At 44.5% G+C, this 23,888-nt stretch overlaps 1 protein-coding gene across 2 annotated transcripts in view; it reads left to right on the top strand.

Annotated features, from left to right (window-relative positions):
* The window catches only part of RXRG (retinoid X receptor gamma), an 82,570-nt gene that overhangs the window by 23,559 nt on the left and 35,123 nt on the right, over positions 1 to 23,888 (top strand). Inside the window, exon 1 of one of the 2 annotated variants that reach the window (XM_083743927.1) lies at positions 9,501 to 9,769. The exons of the other annotated variant lie outside the window; for it this stretch is intronic. Within the exon in view, the coding sequence (XP_083600053.1) occupies positions 9,721 to 9,769 (49 nt within the window). The 5' untranslated portion in view covers positions 9,501 to 9,720. Of the gene's footprint in view, positions 1 to 9,500; positions 9,770 to 23,888 lie in introns of those variants that run through there. 2 annotated transcript variants of the gene reach the window in all.

Genomic DNA, 23,888 nt, shown 5'->3' on the forward strand with positions numbered 1-23,888 from the left:
CATCTCACCCGGGACACAGTCTGTTTGTACTACTGCCTTCTGGCAGGAGATACAGAAACATCAAGTCAAGGACAAATAGACTGAAAAATAGTTTCTATCCAAGAGCTGTGGCCTTCTTAAATGCAGTAACTCGATAGTGTGACCTGGGAGTTTGATGGGTGTGGGTGTGGGTGTGGCTGGAATGTGGTTTGTTTGGTTGTTGTTGTTGTTTTGCTTTTGTTGTTTTTAAGGGATGGCATCCAATTTCGTTGCACTTGTGCAATGTTGCACTTGTGTAATGACAATAAAGAATCTATCTATCTATCTATCTATCTATCTATCTATCTATCTATCTATCTATCTATCTAAAGGGACCCCTGACCATTAGGTCCAGTCGTGACTGACTCTGGGGGTGCAGTGCTCATCTTGCTTTATTGGCCGAGGGAGCCTGTGTACAGCTTCTGGGTCATGTGGCCAGCAGGACTAAGCTGCTTCTGGCGAACCAGAGCAGCGCACGGAAACCCCATTTATCTTCCCGCCAGAGTGGTACCTATTTATCTACTTGCACTTGGTTGGCAGGAGCAGGGGCAGAGCAACGGGAGCTCACCCTGTTGCGGGGATTCGAACCACCAACCTTCTGATTAGCAAGTCCTAGGCTATGTGGTTTAACCCACAGCACCACCCGCGTTCCCATAGAAGCCCGCAAATTGTGGATCTAGTTCATTTTAGGTGACCAGTTTTCAGTCAGGTGAATAAAACTGAATGGTTTTGACTTGAAATGTAATAAGTGCCTGATTTCTGCAGCATTTGTGATGTCGTGGAGTTGGAGTAACTTAATGGAGAGGGGTGTGTTGAATCATTATCAATCATATTTGATCTGGTGCAGCCAGCCGTTCTAGATGGAGAGCAAATCCGAACGCATTAAAGAGGCTGATGTGTCAAGGAAGTAAGTGGATTACACTGGGCTGCTTTTTGTTTTTTTTTAATGAATCTAGGTTAGCATCTGCTTAGTGACCTGCACACTCACACACACAGCGAACAAGACATTGTTGATCTAGGTTGGACTGCCCAATTTATATAAGCTCTATGCAGCTCACCCTTCCCCCCCCCCCCACAATAAATTCAGCAAACAAGTGGTGAGGAAGTAGGAAGATGCAGCTGTGCGTTTGGTGCTCGGGCACAGGCAAACTCGGTCCTTCGGGTGTTTTGGGACTACAGTTCCCATCATCCCTGACCACTGGTCCTGTTAGCTAGGGATGATGGGAGTTGTAGTCCCAAAACATCTGGCTTGCCGAGTTTGCCTATAATAAATAATCATAATAATTTTTTATTTATACCCCGCCCTCCCCGGTTCAGAAACCAGGCTCAGGGCGGCTAACAAATTTAAAACACTTAATCGTAATACAACATAGAAGCAGCATAAAATACAGTATAAAATCATGAATAACAATAAAATTCAAAAATCAGTTTGGGTAAAATCCATCCAATAAGCATTAGATAGTCACCAGGGCTAGCTGGCTGAATTAGTCCTACTTGGGACAGCGAGGAGGCCAGGGGAGAATTAGATGTGAGGTCTCAGAGCGGGTAATCTTCATTAAAGGGGAGGGGGAGGGAAGAGAAGGGAAATAAAAGATCAGGCTGAATTAAAATTAAAGGCCGGGCGGAATAGCTCTGTCTTACAGGCCCAATGGAAGGAGGTTAAATCCTGAAGGGCCCTAGTCTTGTGGGACAGAGCATTCCACCAGCTCGGAGCCATCACTGAAACGGCCCTGGCCCTGGTGGAGGATAGTCTGACTTCCTTAGGGCCCGGGACCTCTAAACTATGGTTATTCATGGACCTTAAGGTCCTCTGCGGGGCAGACCAGGAGAGGCGGCTCCATAAATATGAGGGTCCTAAGCCACAAAGGGCTTTAAAGGTCAAAACCAGCACCTTGAACCTGACCCTATACTCCACCGGGAGCCAGTGCAACTGGTAACGCACTGGGTGAATATGCTCCCATGGCAGAGACCCTGTGAGGAGCCTCACTGCAGCATTCTGCACGCGCTGGAGTTTGTGGGACAGTTTCAAGGGCAGCCCCGCGTAGTGTGAATTACAGTAGTCAAGCCTGGAGGCGACCGTCACATGGCTCACTGTGGCCAGATCAGGGCAGGAAAGGTAAGGGACCAACTGCTTAATGTGGCGAAGATGGGAAAAGGTTGCCTTAGTTGTTGCTGTAACCTGTGCCTCCACGGAAAGGGAGGCATCAAGGATTACACCCAAGCTCTTAACGGAAGGCACTGGCACTAATTGGGCTCCCGCAAGAAAAGGGAGTTGGTCCCTCATCCCCATGCCATCCCAACCCAGCCATAGGACCTCTGTCTTCGAAGGATTTAGTTTCAATTGGCTCCCATGAAACCACCCAGCCACAGCCTCCAAGCATCTGGTCAGTGTGTTCGGGGCCGAGTCAGTGTGGCCATCCATCAGCAGATAGAGCTGAGTGTCATCAGCATATTGGTGACAACCCAGCCCAAAGCTCTGGACAATCTGGGCAAGGGGGCGCATAAAGTTGTTAAAAAGCATCGGGGAAAGGATTGCGCCCTGTGGCACTCCACACACCAAGGAGTGGCGCGACGACATCTCCCTCCCTAGCGCCACTCTCTGTCCCCGACCAGAGATAAAAGAGCACAGCCATTGTTGGGCTGTGCCCTGTATCCCCACGTCGATGAGGCTATATATGCATGCAGAGTTCTTGCATGTGAGCAAGGACTCTGGTTGTACATTCTATGTATTTAGAGTCTGCAGGTCAAGGAATAAAATCTCTTGGAAATGACTGGCAGAATCCGAGACCGGGGAGAAGAGTTGGTGGAAGAAGATTGGAAGAAATTTAAAGACTATTTGCAGAAACATTGTAAAATTAATGAATGTTAAAATGATGTTGGATTGAAATGAAATGGCTTTAGCAATAAGGTTAAAAAGAATATGTAAAAATGGATCGATAATCAGATGAAAATACGAAGCTATAATATATTAAGATATAGAGTTAAGACAAAAACAAAGAGGGAAAGGATTTGCTGAATTAAACATGTGAACTGGAATGCAAAAAAGGGAGGTGTGAGGAGGTCAGGAAACAAGTAAATGAAATATAAGACACGAAAAGATTGATCTGTTTTTAACTGTTTTTTTATTTTTCATGTATTTTTGTATTCTTTTCTTTTCTTTTTCTTTTTCTTTTCTTATTCTGTAATTTTTTTTGTTTGTAAAACTTCAATAAATATCATTTTTTTAAAAAAGGAATAAAATCTCATGTCAGCAAGAGGCAAGCTGTTTTTCTTGAGATCTCATCCCCTTTGCAGCACCACACTCCCAAAAGAGGTGAACCGAAAGAGCATTCGAATCATGCAATACTGTTGGGCTTCGGCTTGTGCTCTTGGTTCCACCTCCTCCAGGCTCCGTGCCTGTCTAAATTGTACCCACTCACTGCCCGCCCAAACACTATCCCTCAGGTTCTGTACTAAAGTCCTTGTCTAATGGTCTTAACACCTGGAAACCCAATTGGATGAGCATGGGTCACATGCTGCAGAGCACTCACGCAATTAAATTAAGGGTGAAATGTAAAAAGTCCAAATGCTCGCCAGGCTTCCTTTAAAAAAAAAAAAATAGTCATAAGAAACGACATGAAGCATTGCCTTACTGATGCCAAAATGATTTTGGGGAGTCTATATGCTCATAGGTCAAAAGAGCGGTTTCAACCATTTTTCCTCTCCTTTTCCTGTTCTCTCTCTCTCTCTCTCTCTCTCTCTCTCTCTCTCTCTCGGACTACTGTAAGATATACCATAGGTAAAGGGACCCCTGACCATTAGGTCCAGTCGTGGCCGACTCTGGAGCTGGCGTGCAGCTTCCGGGTCATGTGGCCAGCATGACTAAGCTGCTTCTGGCGAACCAGAGCAGCACACGGAAACACTGTTTACCTTCCCGCCGGAGTGGTACCTATTTATCTACTTGCACTTTGACGTGCTTTTGAACTGCTAGGCGGGCAGGAGCTGGGACCAAGCAATGGGAGCTCATCCCGTTGTGGGGATTCGAACTGCCAGCCTTCTGATCGGCAAGTCCTAGGCTCTGTGGTTTAACCCACAGCACCACCCGCATCCCAAGATACAGAATAGTTTATGCCAATTTACAACTGACAGTCAAGCAAGATGGGATGGCTGTGTCAGGTTTATGAGATTATAATGAATAATTTGTTTTGACACAAACAAGTAAATGGGAAGACAATGACCATAGGAAACTGATGTTCACTGGTCCATCTAGTTCAGAATTGGCTATGCTCACTGGGTGAGCATAAAACCACTGAGCATCTTGGGCTTGCCGATCAGAAGGTCGGCGGTTCGAATCCCCACAATGGGGTTAGCTCCCGTTCAGTGCCAGATTTACATATAAGCTAAACAAGCTATAGCTTAGGGCCCCACTCTCTTGGAGGCCCGCAAAAAAATTAAAGGAAAAAAAAACTGGATGTACATTTCCAAAATATAAGATAAAAAACAAATAAAACAAAACCTACAGACAGCAACAGTGTTTTGTGTTGTGTATGCTCCTATGATGCAGGCTGCTATCTGCAAGCCTGGGGAGCCCGCGGGAACTCCCGCCAGGCTCCCAGGGCTTGTGGATAGCTTCCTGAAGCCTGGAGAGCGAGAGGGGTTGGTACGCACCGACCCCTCTCGCTCTCCAGGCTTCAGCGAAAGCCTGCATTTGCCCCATAGGACGCACACACATTTCCCCTTCATTTTTGGAGGGGAAAAAGTGCGTCCTATAGGGCAAAAAATACAGTAAGTAATGGGCCCTGCCTGCTAGCCTGCTCCCTAAAATATCATTGGTTTGCTCAACAAATAGTGACAATTTATTGTTGACAAAGGACAGCTGGACATATAAAGGGCTCCATTACCTTCAGTAGCTTAGGGCCTCATCAAACCTAAATCCTGCCCTGCTCCTGTTGCTCTCTCCCGGCTCCTGACAACCTAGCAGTTCAAAAGCACGTGAGTACAAGTAGATAAATAGGTACACTGTGGCGGGAAGGTAAACAGCGTTTCCATGCTCTTTGGTTTCCTACATGGTGTTTCTGTTGCGCCAGAAGTGGTTTAGTCCTGCTGGCCACATGACCCGGAAAGCTGTCTGTGGACAAACGCCACTCCCTTGACCTGAAAGTGAGATGCGTGTCGCCACCCCATAGTCACCTTTGACTGGATTTAACCATCCAGGAGTCCTTTACCTTTTACCTTAAATGAGAGACTTTAACAGGGATTGAACCTGCAACCTTTCACTTGCAAAGCCTGTGCACTACCTGCCCCTGCCATCATCTTAAAGAAAAAGGGCCCTTAACTCCAACAATTGAGGCTGAAAGGGACATATGAATACAGGTAGGAATGGGATATAGGTATTTTCCTAATTATGATCCTTTATGAAAATTGTGAGACGCACCCTATTTTTAAAGCACAATCCGCTCCCATAAAGAATCTTGGCAACTGTAGTTTATCCTTCACAGAGCTACAATTCACAGCACCCTTTCCAGGTTCTTGGGTATGGGTGGGTGTGCTTTAAATGTATTGCGTATATGCAGACTTTAGTTGGAAACATATATCTTTGTTTTTTTAATATTTTTTTTATTGGTTTTTTCAACACAGATTTAAAAACAAAACAACACACAATACATAAACAAACAAAACATATAAACATGTATAATTTCAAACCTCTTTTTCATAACCTTACTTCTCAGACTTCCCCTTACCTCCCCTTTTCTGCATCCCTGTTTTGAGATTTTTTCAACAACTCCTCACACCAATTGTCTAATTACTTATTTTCTTTTTTTTTTTAGCTTCTTCTCATACTTAATCAGTTACAGCTAAAATTCAATATTTTCTTTTCCCTTGACATTTTAGCACTCTTCAATTTTACAACAATTCTTAAGATATACTTTAAATTTCTTCCAGTCTTCTTCCACCGTCTCTTTTTCTTGGTCACGGATTCTGCCGGTCATCTCCACAAGTCCCATATAGTCAATCACCTTCGTCTGCCATTCTTCCAATGTGGGTAGTTCTTGTGTCTTCCAATACTTTGCTAAAAGAATCCTTGCTGCTGTGGTAGCATACATAAAAAACGTCCTGTCCTTCTTTAACACCAATTGGTCGACCATGCCCAAGAGAAATGCCTCTGGTTTCTTATGAAAAGTACATTTAAGTACTTTCTTAATTTCATTATAGATCATTTCCCAGAAGGCCTTAATCTTCGGGCAGGTCCACCAAAGGTGATAAAAGGTTCCTTCAGTCTCATTACATTTCCAGCATTTATTATTGGGCAAATGATAGATTTTTGCGAGTTTGGTTGGGGTCATGTACCACCTGTAAATCATTTTCATAATATTTTTTCTTAAGGCATTACATGCCGTAAATTTTATGCCGGTGGTCCATAACTGTTCCCAGTCAGCAAACATAATATCATGACCAATGTCTTGTGCCCACTTAATCATAGCTGATTTAACTGTCTCATCTAGTGTATTCCATTTCAACAGCAGGTTATACATTCTTGACGGAAACATATATCTTTGATTTGGGATACAATCTTTGGAGGATATGAATGATAATGGCACTATCTTGGCAACTTTTAAGTTTTGGCAGATGGGGTTCTTTCTCATATCAGGAAAAATTACATTACTCACAAGTTTTTCTTATATTATTTGCATATTTCAACAATTTATTCAACACTTAACTTAGTTTCTAAGTGGCTTACAATGAGGTTACAAAAGAGATAGAAAAGATAAAATCAGTCAAAGATGGAAGTTTAATATGCATAAAGTGCTATGCTTGAATGCACTGTATTTAAAAAAATGCTTTGCAGAGAGGTTTGCATTGTCACTAGAATCCTGAGGGATCTCTCACAGCAGGAAGGTGAAATGTGAGAACTCAGCTCCTTTGTCAGTTAATTGAGCTCAGCTCAGTGCTTTAACAAGCAAGTTACTTAGGATCTCTGTCTGGTACCAGAGAGAGAAAACAATATTGAACTGTATTAAGGACCAAAAAGAAGCCTGGACTGCATTGGTTGCTTGTTTAAGAGCAATGTGTTACTTTGTATTTTGGAACATTTGTTTGTAACTATTTTAAGACTGTTTCCAGCAAAGCTTTGAAACTCATTCTTGTGGTGGGGAGGAAATTCACATCTACTCTGCACAAGGTCTAGATATGGGACTCCACCTGCAGCAACTGTAACAATGTGCAATCCTTTGGTATCCTACACAAAAGTTGTCAAGGGACTAGTACATCAATCCAAGAACTTTGAACTGGGCCTGGTGGCAGTAGGGACCTGCTGATAACAAAATGTGGACTGCACAGTTTTGGAGACTCCATCAGTGTCTATTGTTGCAGGACATTTCGAAGCTACTTCTCCCACTTTCAATTATTATAAATTTCTGATTGGTGGTAGCATGAAACCTCTAGGGAAGAATATAGAGGTTTGGAATAAGGACTTTAATAAGGTCATTCATCCTAATCAATGGAGGTAAATATTACTGCTGTTGATGAAAGTCTTGATATAAGACTGCAATGAATATAGTTTGAAATTATTCACAGAGTTTATAGGAGGACTCAGAAATGCATACAGTTGAAATTACTACAGCTGGAATTAGAAGTATGTTTTTGGATTATTAGACAATTTCTTGCTTATTTTGGCAAAAAAGTGCCTTTCCCCCTTTTTTTAGACGCTTCTAAATGTCATTATTTATTTTATCTTTGTAATAGTGTATCATTAATAATAATTTGTCTTTGTGACATGTTTAGGTTTTATTTTTATTTTTTAAAAAGGTTTTATCTCAATAGGGTTTATTGTGGGAGGGCTTGAGATGAAGTAAAGGTAAAGGTAAATCCATATAACCAACTTTGAGGTTGCAGCGCTCAAGGGAGCTGGCGTACAGCTTCTGGGTCACGTGGCCTCTTTTTTTCAAAGAGGGCCAGATTTGATGAAGTGAAGGGCTGTGAGGGCTGACCAAAGTTGTTGAGCTTTTTTAAGGGTTGAAGTTTTTTTTAGGATTTTACCCCAAGAAATAAACTGCCACAGGGGCCAGATTAAACCGACCAGCTGGCCAGATTAGGCCCCCAGAATGGGCTTTGCCTGCCCTTGAGGATGAGCCAGATAATCAAACAACAACCATCACATTCTGCCCTGGTGCCTGAGAAGCATAGGTAGAGAACTCCTGGTTGAGAACTTTGATGTTACTGACATCTCTGCCACATGGCGGAAGGTAACTTTCTAAATGCAAAAGTTTTTAAATCGCTCCAAGCATAGCTCATTAATACTACAAATATTTACAATACATCAGACAGCAGGCTTACTGATTTCTAAATATTAGCAGCTAATATTGTACTCTTTGCAGGGACGCGGGTGGTGCTGTGGGTTAAACCTCAGGGCTTAGGGCTTACCGATCAGAAGGTTGGCTATTTGAATCCCTGCAACGGGGTGAGCTCCCTTGCTCAGTCCCTGCTCCTGCCAGCCTAGTAGTTCGAAAGCACGTCAAAGTGCAAGTGGATAAATAGGTACCACTATGGCGGGAAGGTAAATGGCGTTTCCGTGTGCAGCTTAGTGATGCTGGCCACATGACCCGGAAGCTGTCTGTGGACAAACGCCGGCTCCCTTGGCCAGTAAAGCGAGATAAGCGCCGCAACCCCAGAGTCGGTCACGACTGGACCTAATGGTCAGGGGTCCCTTTATCTTTATCGTACTCTTTCTTTAGATGAAAATGAGCTGCGTTTCCATTTTGCCCAATTCAGAATAGTAACATAAATACATGAACAACTGGCCAATAAAATCTATTTTCCTTGTTTGCATTCTACCAAATTTTAGATTTCTGTGTAACACGTTTTAATGTAAATGCACAGAAGCACTTTAATCCCCACCTTTTTTATATATGGACAGGATTCCTGCACTTTTAACACCTGAACAGTACATTAACACCTCCAACAGGTCTGCCTTTCCCCAAAAATGGTGATGGCACAGGAGAGGCTTCTCTTGTTCAATTTGTGCCTTTCAGGCATGTGTTAAGGACATAGGAAAACATGCCAAAATAAAGGCAGCAGCCATAGGTGGAACTCACACAATGCATTACATCAAGAAAAGTTTGGTTTAATCATAACTGATAAATATTGCCAATTTTGTATGACAGTTGTTCTCTGACATCAACACAGAAACAGCTGCCTGTAAGTGTAGCCATATGTCGCCCCCTCAATTAATTACTCCACACAGCATTGATTTTTTTTTATTAGTACATACTTCAAATAATACCCTCCCCCTCCCCTTCCCCATTTAATTCCACCAGCTTTTGATTTGTGACCTATACCAGTGCTGTGATGCATTGATTGGTCTTGTCGCTGATGGATTAAGCTACCAATATAACACACTGCAAGTTTGCAGAGAACACACACACACACACACACACAGAGAGAGAGAGAGAGAGAGAGAGAGAGAGAGAGAGAGAGAGAGAGAGAGAGAGAAGCCCTGCCCATAACAGAATGGAAAAGGAACAGCAGCTGAAAACTGCCTGATTCTTCCAGCCACTGTCTTCAGGGTATGCAGAGCTTCTCTCCACGATTTCTTCTCCACTTGAGGAGGCAGCAAGCCTGGAATCGCCGGAGAGAGTTTCAGGTTTGCTAAGCAAAACGGAACACTTTAAGGATCTTGGAGGCACCCTTTGCCATTGCAATGAAGAGATGAACTGAAGATTAAAGATGTACGGGAATTATCCACACTTCATTAAGTTTCCCACAGGCTTTGGGAGTAAGTATTTCACGAATGGTTTCAGATTTCTGGTTTTGGATGCAAATAGCAATTGAACAACCTAGGCACAGGGGAAAAAATGCAGAAGTGGCAGGAGGAGGAGCAGAAGAGAAGAGAATTAAATTTATGCATTGTTAAATCAGAAGCTGCTTTCTAACTGGGAAGGCAATGCCTTCCTAGAGGGTGGGGTGTTTCTGTGGGGTTTCTTTAAAGTTTGACGAGAGCTTTTGGCTTGTATATGGTGAGTTTGTTATCCAAATAGTCAGTGTGATAGAGTGATGATGCAGCATCTTACAGCAATTTTACCAAATACTTGCTTGTCAGAAACAGGTGAATGAAAACCATCTCTTAGCTTCTTTCGTGCTAAACAAATTCAGACTGGGGGGTGGGCACCCGCAAGAACCACAGTCGTCTCATGGACATAGTGAACCAGTGTACTGCCTCAGATTGTATACGGGAGCCCTCAAAAACTTATCTTCACAAAGAAAACCAGCATGTGGCAAGAGAAGGGCAAAAAGCCTAGTTTTCTATGTACAGAGTTGCTGTTATTGTTAAATGGAGCAGCCCGTAATCTAGCAAGTGCCAAAGCTGCAGCCTGGCTGGCCTAAGGACACATTTATCCCCTTACTGAGGACTAGACCCGAGACTTTGGGCAAAGTAAGAGAGCATACCATGGATTTGTTGCATTTAGATTTAGTGAGGTAAGTAAAGGTGCTATATTTGTATGTGACCTACTTGCCACAGGAAGTACATAGTGGAGTGGAGCACTAAATATAATATGGAGAGACAGAGAGCGCCAAAGTATTTTTGGACTGAGAGCATCCAAGTCCTGTGTTTTGATGCTCCCCAGCCTTCTTTCTATGGGCTTACTCAGGCAATAGGAGAGATGTGGGCTTGCATAATAATAATAATAATAATAATAATTTTATTTATTTATTTATTTATTTATACCCCGCCCATCTGGCTGGGCTTCCCCAGCCACTCCCCAGCAGCTTCCAATAAAATATTAAAATACTGTAATACATCAAAAATTAAAAGCTTCCCTAAACAGGGCTGCCTTCAGATGTCTTCTAAAAGTCTGGTAGTTGTTCTCTTTGACATCTGATGGGAGGGTGTTCCACAGGGAGGGCGCCACTACCGAGAAGGCCCTCTGCCTGGTTCCCTGTAACTTGGCTTCTCGCAGTGAGGGAACCGCCAGAAGGCCCTCGGTGCTGGACCTCAGTGTCCGGGTAGAACGATGGGGGTGGAGACACTCCTTCAGCTATACTGGACCGAGGCCATTTAGGGCTTTAATGGTCAGCACCAACACTTTGAATTGTGCTTGGAAACGTACTGGGAGCCAATGTAGGTCTTTCAAGATATGGTCTTGGCGGCCGCTCCCAGTCACCAGTCTAGCTGCCGCATTCTGGATTAGTTGTAGTTTCCGGGTCACCTTCAAAGGTAGCCCCACGTAGAGCGCATTGTGTCTCTGCCTCTCTTTCCTCTTAAAATGCGATCAAACTTACTAGGTGATATCCAGCTAACAAGTTCTGTCCTGCATAGGGTTGTATCTGATCCGTTCTGTTCCTGTGAGGATTCCTGCATGAGCAACAGAACTTTCCCACCTCTCACATCCCCTTGCACTCCCAAAATATGCTCCGAAGGGTTGTGGGAAACCCCAGAACAGATTTAGGTGATGTGCAGGGAGAGGGAAAAGGGGGAGAGTTCGACTGCACAAACTGAAATCCTTGCGCCGACAGAGTGTGTTACTTAGCGCTGCCTTGGGTATAGCCCAATGCATGGCAAGGGGTCATTGCGCCGTGTGTTTCCCCCAGTCAACAAATGCGGCGACAAAGCACAGAGATGTCACATACCGCTCACTGCATTTACATTTGGGTTTTATGGGGACCAGGGGGCAGAGAGGCCTGGAGCAGTGGCAGGAGTGACTTTCAAGGGATCGTTAAGCAGCTTAGTACGGTGCCTTTTGGCTCATCCCCTTCCTGTCCTGGGGTTGATGTCTCCATTGAGAATGCTCATGACCTGCCTCAGATGGCTGCTTGGAGGAGCATGTGCTTCATAAAATGTTAGTTACTCGGTGCTTTTCTTCCAGAAAAAACTGTGCTGGCACTGCATCCTCCCACCAGAAGTCAAGGAAATAAACAAGTACAGTCATACCTTGGGTTACAGATGCTTCCAGTTGTGCATTTTTGAGTTGTGCACCACGCCGAACTCGAAAGTACCGGAACAGATTACTTCTGGGTTTTTGCACTAGCACATGCGCAGAACTGCTAAATCATGCTTTGCGCATGCGCAGAAGTACCGAATTATGGCCTGTGAGTGCGCAGATGAGGCGCTGCAGGTTGCGAACGTGCCTCCTGCACGGATCACGTTCGCAACCCGAGCGTCCGCTATATCTGACTTTAAGAAGACATCTGAAGGCAGCCTTGTTTAGGGAAGTTTTGAATGTTTGATGTTTTATTGTGTTTTTAATATCCTGTTGGAAGCCACCCAGAGTGGCTGGGGAGGCCCGGTCAGATGGGCAGGGTATACTGTAAGTAATAAATTATTATTATTATTACTATTACTATTATTATTATTATTAATTATTACCATTGAGTACCTCCAGGGGGAAAAACCACTGTAAGATACTCATTAAATGGATGTTCTCAGTTAACAAGAGTTGGCGATATTGTGCAAGGCACAGAGAAGGCAGAATTATTGGAATCAGTACTGCAGGTGATGGGAGAGTCAGGCAATAGATTTCAGCTGAAGTCTTCTATCCTGAAGTTCACCCATATTATTGGCTGTGGGGTGTTAATCTGATCATGGGGTGGCTAAAAGGTAAAAGAGGTAGAATAATACAGGACCAGCAACTGTTCAGTAGTAATTCCGTGCCCCCACACCACTCAAAAAATATATTTGTGTATCCCGTGATGGATAATATTGGTCTAATAGAGTTTCCAACATTTTCTCCTTTTCGGGATTTCCTGTAATGTTAGCAGTTATAGGAAATTCTGCATGTAAAACTGCTCTTGGAATGTAAATACAGTGAGAGGAGGAAGCTTCCTTTGCTAAATTCCTGCTTCTCATTCAGTTTGGAAATGCATGGGTGCCCTGCTTGAAAGAGAGCGGGTAAGTTGCATGTGGCGTTTGGTTCTGGCTGGGTGAAACCCACCTGCCACTATGTCTTCGGAAATGAAATTAAATTATAGGTCATTTGACACTCAAATATTCTGGTGACTGGGAGTTTTGGAAATAAGTGTCTGGTAGTTTCAGATAGCTGCTGGCTGTTTGGCCGTAATAATAATAATAATAATAATAGTAGTAGTAGTAGTAGTAGTAATTTATACCCCGCCCTCCCCAGTCAAGATAAGGCTCAGGGCGGCTAACAACCAATAAAAAATAAATCAATTGAAATACAGCTTTAAAAAAACAAGATTAAAATACAACATTTAAAAATTAAAAAGGATTCATTCATTCATATTGGCATGGAGGCAGGTAGTATGCTGAGCTATACTTCCTGCCCTGTCCCTCCTTTTTTCATCACCTTCCTCCAAGTTTGACCCTCAGCTGGTGGGAGCTACAGCCATTGTGCCCTGTCCTTCTAGGTACAATAGATGCACGTTCCCTAATTCTTTTTACACATGTGGGCATGTTTCTTAGAGGCACAGAAGTGCTGGATGAAGCATTCTGCTATTTGCTTAAATACAAATACAGTAAAACATTTTGCAAGGCTGCTTGCTCCCAATGTTACTCTGGGACATGCATTGCGATTGACAAAGGGCCACGCTCCCTGTTGTTCAGCTCGTGCAACACTTCAAGATTTCATCGAGCTCTTCCCTTGGCTTCAAAAACTTGCTGCCGTCAACCCTGGGAAATAAGTCCCATTGACTCCGTCGTGTCTTTGTACTGTTCCTGTACTCTTATCAGCAGACCGACATGCGTAGAGATTCAACAGGTAAAGTTTTTCTATGCCTAAAACGGCAAGGAAAGCTACGCTTGCTGAATTTCTGCGTGTCAGGTTTCCGTTCAAGGCACAAGAACAGGGCCAGTACATAGAAGTTGCCGGTCCTAAAACTGGGTAGGTTGCATCCAGTGCTGTTGTTGAACATGCAGAATAGGCTTCTGCTTGCGGAACAGGATTTCACCTTTCTCTCTCAGGCAATGTTGGATTCTGCCCTATATGTTTTTGCATGATGACAACTAGTTTAGTGTTTTCTAGTTTAAGGCCTTTTCTCCTGTGACCTTACTTAGCAGCTATAGGGGTCAGCAAACATTTTCAGCAGGGGGCCAGTCCACTGTCCCTTAGACCTTGTGGGGGGCCAGACTATATATATATATATATATTTTTGGGGGGATGAACGAAATCCTATGCCCCACAAATGACCCAGAGATGCATTTTAAATAAAAGGACACATTCTACTCATGTATAAAATGCTGATTCCCAGACAGTCTGTGGGCCAGATTTAGAAGGCGATTGGGCCGGATCCGGCCCCCGGGCCTTAGTTTGCCTACCCATGAGCTAGATGATAGAATTGTCGAGTTGGAAGGGATCCTGAGGGCCATATAGTCCACCCCCTGCAATGCAGAAATCTTTTCCCCAATGTGATTGTGGAAGTGCTTGAAAAAATATCTCTCTGGTTGCCTTTTTCAAAACAACAACAACAACAATATTCCAACACCAGCACGGCTACTTTATAGAATGAATAATCATCAGCCTCTCTAATAGCAAACTCCAGCGCCTATCAGCTTAGAGGTCAAATGGGGCCAATAACAAAAGAGTGTTTTCTTCATTCTTAGGGGGTCTCCTTAGACAAGAGAAGTCTATCTGTTTGTAAATTAATTAAAAAACAAACAAACCCCAACTGGTGTGACAAGTGTCTGCTTCTAGTGACTTGCCAGATTAATGAAACTCTGGGGGTGTCCATTGTGGGGGTGGGGAGGATGGGGGGGCAAGTGGCTGCCATTCTTGAGCCCCTAACACCTTAAAGTGTTTTTGTGGGGGCATGGCCCTCCAGTGGCATAGCGTGGGGGGTGCAGGGGGGCCAGCCGCACTGGGCGCAACATCTGGGGGTTAGGGGCGCAATCCACGGGTTAGGGGGCGCAAATCCAAGGGTTAGGGGGCACAAATTACTTGCCTTGCCCCGGGTGCTGACAACCCACCCTACGCCACTGGTTTACTCTCCCCCATGCTATACAGGGCTATTTCAGGAGGAGTGGGTAGGATGGGGAAGAAGCGTCATTTTCCCTCTCTCATCCTACATCCCCACCCCCCACAAGTACAGTTGTATCTCGGGTTACAGACGCTTCAGGTTACAGACTCCAGTAACCCAGAAATAGTACCTCAAGTTAAGAACTTTGCTTCAGGATGAGAACAGTAATCGCACGGCGGCAGCGGGAGGCCCCATTAGCTAAAGTGGTACTCAAGTTAAGAACAGTTTCAGGTTAAGAACGGACCTCCGGAACGAATTAAGTACGTAACCCGAGGTACCACTGTACGGTTGTGAGTCTAGACCAGGGGTCAGCAAACTTTTTCAGCAGGGGGCCAGTCCACTGTCCCTCAGATCTTGCTGGGGGGGCGGACTATATTTTGAGGGGAAAAATATGAACGAATTCCTATGCCCCACAAATAACCCAGAGATGCATTTTAAATAAAAGCACACATTCTATTTTTGTAAAAACATGCTGATTCCCGGACTGTCTGCGGGCCAGATTGAGAAGGCGATTGGGCCGGATCCCCCCCCCCCAGGCCTTAGGTTTCCTACACATGGTCTAAACTGAAGCCAATGGGCAGGTCTGAAACGAAGCCCAAACTCCATCTGTGTGATGGTAGAAAGACCCACCACCGTTCCCAATGAAACCGAAAGAAATGGGGCACTCGGAGGATGCTTTCAGAGAGTAAGCAGTGGCAGCTTGTGAATGAGCTGGCTTTTTCAATTATACTGACCCAAATCAGGTCAGTATAATTTACATGTTATTATTCGAGTAGTTTGCTAGTTATGAAAAAGAAGTGGTGGGTTGGAAGAGTTAAGCGATTGCCCTGCCCCTTTCTTCCCCTCTCCAAATTGTCCCTTCCCAACGCTGCTTTGCAGCAAGTAAGTAAATGGGTCACTGGGCTTTCCTTACACACTCTTGCATGTGATGTGTAGTTGAAACATCAAAGCTTGGATAAAAATTGAGGCAATTGTGGACTATGAGAAGCCGGAGTCATTGATCAAGCTTACATATGCTGGAGAGGCTGTGATAGCCTTCGCCACCTGCTCTTCCTCTTCTTATGTGCAAACATTCCTTACTGTGTCCCCCTCCCTCCCATGTGCAGCGTGGCGCACTCTTTTCGTCAGTCTTCACACTTTTATAGATGGGTTTATAGCTCCGATGTGCGCAGCGAAAAGAGGAAGCTTATATAGCACTCAAATAATCAAATAAAATTGCAACACTAAATTCTCCCCAGCAACAATTGAAGGTGCCCAATCAAATTCGTGGCCATCCAAACTAACCCGCCCAGCAACAAGGGATGTCGTGGTTGCTCCCACCACAACACGTGCTTTTCATGAAGGAGAACCCGCGTTGTTTACGTGTTGCTGAAGGCTCTCTACTGCGTGGTTGTACGCTGTGTTCATCGTTTAACCTGCTCTCCACTGAACTAAAAGTTAAGAGGGTGGCGGTTCTTTTGGCTAAAAAAAATTAGAGCAATACGGCTGCCCTACCAAAAAAGGTGTTTTATTTAAATTTCAACATACATATTGGCAGCTGCGACGTGAGACCCGGCAAGCTCCATAAAGCCTTGGTATTAATCTGCATATACCTGCATGTGAACTATTATTAATTTTATTTCTAGACCACCCTTCATCTGATGATCACAGGGTGGTATATAACACTGCATAAAATCCTATATGGAATAATAAAAAAATATAAACGCCATGCAAGCCATCTTTAAAGTTCATAAAACCACTTACGCATCAGGCTCCCAACAGTCCTCTCAATACGTTTTGAATGTCACTATTGGCCTTGAATGAATAAATTTGCCTTCAGGAGGTGACTTGTGGGGGGCCACTATTGCCTCCAACAGGAAGGAGTTCTACCACTGGGGTGCCATTACAGATAAGGCCCTGCTCCATAACACCACCGCAAACGCAACACGGTGGCTAATAACTGTTAGTAAATATATAATTGGTATGATCTCATTGAACTATTCCGGATGCATTGTCCTTTTGAGACTTTGGAGACATGTCTTCCTTTGAGACTTTTGTGAGATGTCTTCCCTTGAGAGACGGTTTGGCGTTCCTCACTACTCATTGGTTGTTTGAATCTTTGCTTGACTCTGATACATATAACAACTTGCAGTTACTTGTATATTTTGTGAGATGTGTTGTATATATTGTTTTGAAGTGGCTTATTTGTATATTTTGAATGACATCATACCGACATCATACCGAATATATATTTACTAACAGTTATTAGCCAGCGTATTGCATTTGCATTTTTGTAGATTGTCACATTTTGCACCAGTGAGAAATCCGCTCCACTTCCCAGTGGGGAGGAGTTGCAGTGGACCACTTGGAGGTTCCCAGCCATGTCATTCGCCTGCCAGCCAATCCGCTGCCTGGGGGGTCATGGCCGGGCCCCATTTAAACTGAGGCATGAGCCGCAGAGCTTCCTTTTGGCTCACTTCCTCGATCTCCCACCCTCCCTCCCTATTTTCAAGTTTTGAATTTGGCCTTGCTATGGACCTCAGTCCGTATAGTTAAAGCCATGGTTTTCCCAGTAGTGATGTATGGAAGTGAGAGCTGGACCATAAAGAAGGCTGATCGCCAAAACATTGATTCTTTTGAATTATGGTGCTGGAGGAGACTCTTGAGAGTCCCATGGACTGCAAGAAGATCAAACCTCTCCATTCTGAAGGAAATCAGCCCTGAGTGCTCATTGGAAGGACAGATCCTGAAGCTGAGGCTCCAATACTTTGGCCACCTCATGAGAAGAGAAGACTCCCTGGAAAAGACCTTGATGTTAGGAAAGATAGAAGGCACAAGGAGAAGGGGACGGCAGAGGACAAGATGGTTGGACAGTGTTCTCGAAGCTACAAACATGAGTCTGACCAAACTGCGGGAGGCAGTGGAAGACAGAGGTGCCTGGCGTGCTCTGGTCCATGGGGTCATGAAGAGTCGGACACGACTAAATGACTAAACAACAATGGACCTCGGTTGGTCCCCGTTCAGGGGCCTGGTAGGAATTTTTCCACTTGGCAACTTGGCATGGGCCATTTGGTTTTCGCCTACCTCGTAGCAATCGTCACAACTTTGTAAGGTTTGGCAGTTAGGCATTGGTTGATCTTATGATGGGGAGGGGAGGTGTGGCCGTCACCTGCCCCTCCAAGCTTAAGGGTATTCCATTAAAAGAATCTGGGGGTGTGGATATTGTCCGAAGTCCAGGGCTGGGCTAGGGCCATGCCACGACCCCGTCGGGAACCCTGGGGGAGCTCGAGTTGGTTTGCACCAACAGGGCTCCCCCTACTGGTGGTTGACCCTTACTGGACTCCCTGCGTGATGGGCAGGAGTCAGATATAGTTGGGTCAGTTCCAGTGCCTAAGCCAATACCGCTCACATATTCTGTAACCAATAAAGTTGTGGCCTAAATTTGCCCAATAACATTAACCTAATATCTGTGTCCTTGTGTCTTATTCATCAATGAGGAGGTGGTCTCAGGGTCTCGACACGCAAATTCATACACTGGAGCCAAAACCTTAAGTCAGATTCAGTAGCAGATAACAAACCAGTGCAGCTCCTAAACCATCAGTTGTACTCCACCTTAGAACCAATAGTCTGCAATAGCTGCAGCTTCTAGAACATATTTTATTGAAATAATTTTTATTTGATTTTACAAATATAAAATTATAACAATACAACCATACACATCAACAGTTAAAAGATTTTCTGAATCTCTGGGCTTCCCACCCTCCAGGAGTCTTATTGTCACACCTTTCCTGCTGCAACTTTTTCAGTCGTCTGTGTTTTATATAACTCCATTATCTCCGCCGGAGCGGTACCTATTTATCTACTTGCACTTTGACGTGCTTTTGAACTGCTAGGTTGGCAGGAGCAGGGACCGAGCAACAGGAGCTCACCCCGTCGCGGGGATTCGAACTGCCGACCTTCTGATTGGCAAGTCCTACGCTCTGTGGTTTAACCCAGAGCGCCACCCAGTTACCCCCATATATATGCAGGATTTAGGTTTGATGAGGCCCTAAGCTACTGAAGGTAATGGGGCCCTCTATATGTCCAGCTGTCCTTTGTCAATAACAAATTGTCACTGTTTTTTTGTGGTGAATATGGTAATTTATGGACCTAATAGGTATCTGAAGCCATTTGCACATAACAAATAGGAGCCTACACAACACAAAACACTATTGCTGCATGCAGATTTTATTTTATTTGTTTTTTATCTTATATTTTGGAAATGTACACCCAGTTTTTTTCTTTTAAATTTTTTGGGGGCTCCCGAGAGAGTGAGGCCCTAAGATATAGCTTGTTTAGCTTATATGTAAATCCAGCACTGTATGTATGGAATCTCCATGTGATACCCTTTAGGTAAATGTAAAGGGACCCCTGACCATTAGGTCCAGTCGTGGTCGACTCTGGGGTTGCAGAGTTGCTTTATTGGCCGAGGGTGCAGGCGTACAGCTTCTGCGTCATGTGGCCAGCATGACTAAGCCTCTGCTAGCGAACCAGAGCAGCGCACAGAAACGCTGTTTACCTTCCCGCCAGAGCGGTACCTATTGATCTACTTGCACTTTGATGTGCTTTTGAACTGCTAGGTTGGCAGGAGCAGGGACCGAGCAACGGGAGCTCACCCCGTCGCAGGGATCCGAACCACTGACCTTCTGATCGGCAAGTCCTAGGCTCTGTGGTTTAACCCACAGCGCCACCCGCGTCCCTGTGATACCCCTTGACTCTGAGCTAAATATATTATTACATGCGTCTGTACAGTGGAATGCATGTGCATGTTTGCGTGCAACTTGTGATTAAGGGTGTGCAATAGCACAGTGCTGAGATCAAGCCTCTCTAGAGCCCATTAGAAAGCATTGTTAGGAACAAATGAGAATTTAAAAGTTTCTCCCCAAGACAACAAGTGCAACAAATCTGGATTTAGTGGGAGAAACTCTCCCTCTTTTTGCGCTGATGCAGTGCACAAGGAACTGGATTCATCTGTCATGTTGCATTACTTGACAGGTACTAAGAATGTGATAGCCCATTTTTAAATGTCATGTGTGCTGGATTTCAGTTCCTCTGGGCCGCTGCTGTGGATTCTGAAGACGGATTCTGTTCACTCTCAGGATAACATCATTATCTGCCAAGGAAACATTCCAAAAGAATTCTTATTTAATAGAAAGGTCTTTCTCTATACATTGCAGTAACTGCAAGGAGCACGTTGACATTGCAAGACATGCAGTTAAATGGGTCATATAGTCACATTACAGTCTCTTTTCTTTTGAGAACTATAGTTCTTTGAAGTGGGGTTGGTGAGCTCCAACATAATTTCCACTGATGGTTACTATCCCACTCCCGGAACACTGGTTCCAAAGAGAAGTGTAATAGTTAAATGTTCTGACCAGACAACTGGTCAGCACCTGAACCTTCTACTGCCTTGACTGCTACAACTATTTTCATTGGGTTGATTGATCACCATTAAACTTGGTGCACTTCCTCCACAGATTACTTTGCTGTTGGGTGCAGGCTCAATCTGCCTTCCCACCACTACACTTGTACTAGCATGATAAGGGATGCCAGTGGTGCTGTGGTCTAAATCACTGAGCCTCTTGGGCTTGCTGATTGGAAGGTCAGTGGTTCGAATCCCCGCAACGGAGTGAGCTCTCGTTGCTCTGTCCCAGCTCCTGCCAACCTAGCAGTTCGAAAGCACGCCAGTGCAAGTAGATGAATAGGTACCACTGTGGCGGGAAGGTAAATGATGTTTCTGTGCGCTCTGGTTTCTATCATGGTGTCCCATTCCACTAGAAGTGGTTTAGTGTTGCTGGCCACATGACCCAGAAAGCTGTCTGTTGACAAACGCCGGCTCCCTTAGTGAAAGCGAGATGAGCGCTGCAACCCCATAGTCGCCTTTGACTGGACTTAACCATCCAGGGGTCCTGACAGTTAAGTCCAGTCGTGAACAATTCTGGGGTTGCAGTGTTTATCTCGTTTTACTGGCCAATGGAGCCGGCATTTGTCCGCAGGCAGTTTTTCTGGGTCATGTGGCCAGCATGACTAAGCCACTTCTGGCGAAACCAGAACAGCACACGGAAATGCCGTTTACCTTCTTGCCAGAGTGATACCTATTTTTCTACTTGCACTTTGACGTGCTTTTGAACTGCTAGGTGGGCAGGAGCTGGGAGCGAGCAACGGGATTCCTGGGCCTGATAGGTGTTAGAATTTAATCAATTTTTGGAGTGTTAATAAGGCTGCCAGACACTGGATTTAGCAAATCATTAAAATACTGGCTTCACGTGTTCAGGAACTCGCCTGGGAGGGCAGCCATTAATCAAAGGCAAAGGGAAGCTAATGGGCCATCAGGCAAGACTCTGTGCTCCCCACTCCACTTTAGGATGATTAGCAGAGAAAAACCTGATTGGAGAGTTTAGGGTTTGCTATTGGGGATGCTGTGAGCTGGAGGAAAACAGCTGCAGTCTGTGAAACTCGGCAAGCTGGAGGGAGGCCTAGCCATGGCTGATGTCTTTTTGGCTCCAAGACTGCTGTGGCTAGGGGAAAAAGAATAACATATTGGGGTGTCAATGCTGTAAGCTCCTCCATCACAGGCTCAGGCTCAGGCTGCATGTTGTTGTTGTTGTTTAGTCGTTTAGTCGTGTCCAAATCCTCGTGACCCCCTGGACCAGAGCACGCCAGGCACTCCTGTCTTCCACTGCCTCCCGCAGTTTGGTCAAACTCATGCTGGTAGCTTCGAGAACACTGTCCAACCATCTCGTCCTCTGTCGTCCCCTTCTCCTTGTGCCCTCAATCTTTCCCAACATCAGGGTCTTTTCCAGGGAGTCTTCTCTTCTCATGAGGTGGCCAAAGTATTGGAGCCTTAGCTTCAGGATCTGTCCTTCCAGTGAGCACTCAGGGCTGATTTCCTTCAGAATGGAGAGGTTTCATCTTCTTGCAGTCCATGGGACTCTCAAGAGTCTCTTCCAGCACCATAATTCAAAAGCATCAATTCTTCGGCGATCAGCCTTCATTATACTTCCATACATCACTACTGGGAAAACCATAGCTTTAACTATACTGACCTTTGTCGGCAAGATGATGTCTCTGCTTTTTAAGATGCTGTCTATATATGTGTAAATAAACCATATATCATAAAGGAACCACAGTCTCCAATCGCAAACCCTGGACCCCTGGAATCTTAGCTGCTTATAGAATGGGATGCTGTGCAACAATATTTATAAAGAGAATAGATTCTTCTAAGAGGGATGGGAAGCTGGTGACCCATGGGCTGGATCTGGCCCTTGAATCCTTTCTAACCGGCCCAGTAGTTTCTCTGCCCTCTTCGCAGTCCCACTCCTTTCCCCCAGGTTTTTCACAGCAATCTTGTGGCAGCAGTGATAGGAAACCCAAGATGCTGTTTGCTGCTGCACCCACAATGTCCAACTCCCTGTCTTGGTCACCCCTCTCTGTGCCCTTCTGCAGAGCTTGGCAAAGACTACTATGTTAAGTAGTGGGTGAACATATCAGACGACACAGCTATTCTTCAGACAGCTCTTGTTTATTCACAGGCCCAGAACAGAACTGGGCTGAAGTGTTCAGCCAACCTGCTTATATAGAGCTCAACTACAAAGCAACAGTAACAACTTTCTGTAACTATCCAATCACTGAACGTCACTTTCAATTCCTTATTTGCATATGTGGACCTGAGTGAAAACTATCTACAGTAGCCCCCTGCTGGCCCAGGGTGAGAACTTCAGTACATAACAGAGTAGGCTAAGCTTTTGGGGCACACTATGTTCATTGACTGCGCTTAGGCAGGATCAATGGGGACCTGCTGCCCTCAAGAAAAGGGATCTTTGGGGAAGGGAGACTTGCGCAAGTCGGGAGATTATGGAGATATTTCTGCGTGGAGAGTACAGTATTTTTTCTTGTTGTTGGGGGGCTAGATGTAGAGTTGTTAAATTTGCCCGTTGAACTGGTATTCACATGACAAGTACGTATCCAGGCTGGAGAGTGTCTGGGTGGAAAATGGAGAACTGAATATATTGTGGGTGGGTTTTGCTCCATTTGGAGCAAAAGGCTAGGGAACATGAGACAGCGAATGTCTGGATGCAGAAGTGCAAAATTAATGGGGAAAAGTGCCTTGGGGTTGTGGGGGAGAGGACAGGGATCAGTTTCGTTTTTGTCTGGCAAGTGGCCAGTTAATAATAATAAATAATAATTTTTTATTTATACCCCGCCCTTCCCGGTTCAGAAAACCGGGCTCAGGGCGGCTAACAACAAATTTAAAACACTTAATTGATGCAACAAAAAACAGCATAAAATACAGTATAAAACATGAATAACAATAAATTCAGAATTCAAAAATCAATTTCGGGGGGAAATCCATCCAATAAACATTGGATGATCACCAGGGAAGTCAAAACGTTATTTATTGTTAATTAATGTTTGTTTTTTGGTTGGTTTAGGTGTTTTGATTTGGTTGATGTTTTCTTTTCTTTTTTTTCTTTTTTGGTATGTGTTGGCTATTTTTCTTTTTCTTTCTTTGCTGTTGTTTGGTTATAGAAAACGAATAAAAAGAAGTTTGAAAAAAAAACCACTATGATTATTCATGGACCTTAAGATCCTCTGCAGGGCATAGTTAGATGGATGTGTGTGTGTGTGTGTGTGTGTGTGTGTTTGTGTGTTTGTATAGCTGGATGTGTGAATGGATTGTGACCGACCCTCATCCATCAGAGTACATTTCAGTTGCTTTTAACTTGGAAGGGGAAAATGTGTAGGGTGGCTCTCCTGGTATAAAGTCTAGTCATTCTTAAACAAAAGACTTCCATAAGGATAGAAAATTTCCTCAGAGTTCCTCACATTGATGTACAATATTGCTGCATTTTTCATAAGGAGAAATTTGAAGGAAAGTTTGGGTTTCCTTCTTAGGCAAAACATCTGAG

Source organism: Podarcis gaigeae (genome assembly GCF_964106915.1).
Source record: "Podarcis gaigeae genome assembly, chromosome: 6".
Lineage (NCBI taxonomy): Eukaryota > Metazoa > Chordata > Lepidosauria > Squamata > Lacertidae > Podarcis > Podarcis gaigeae.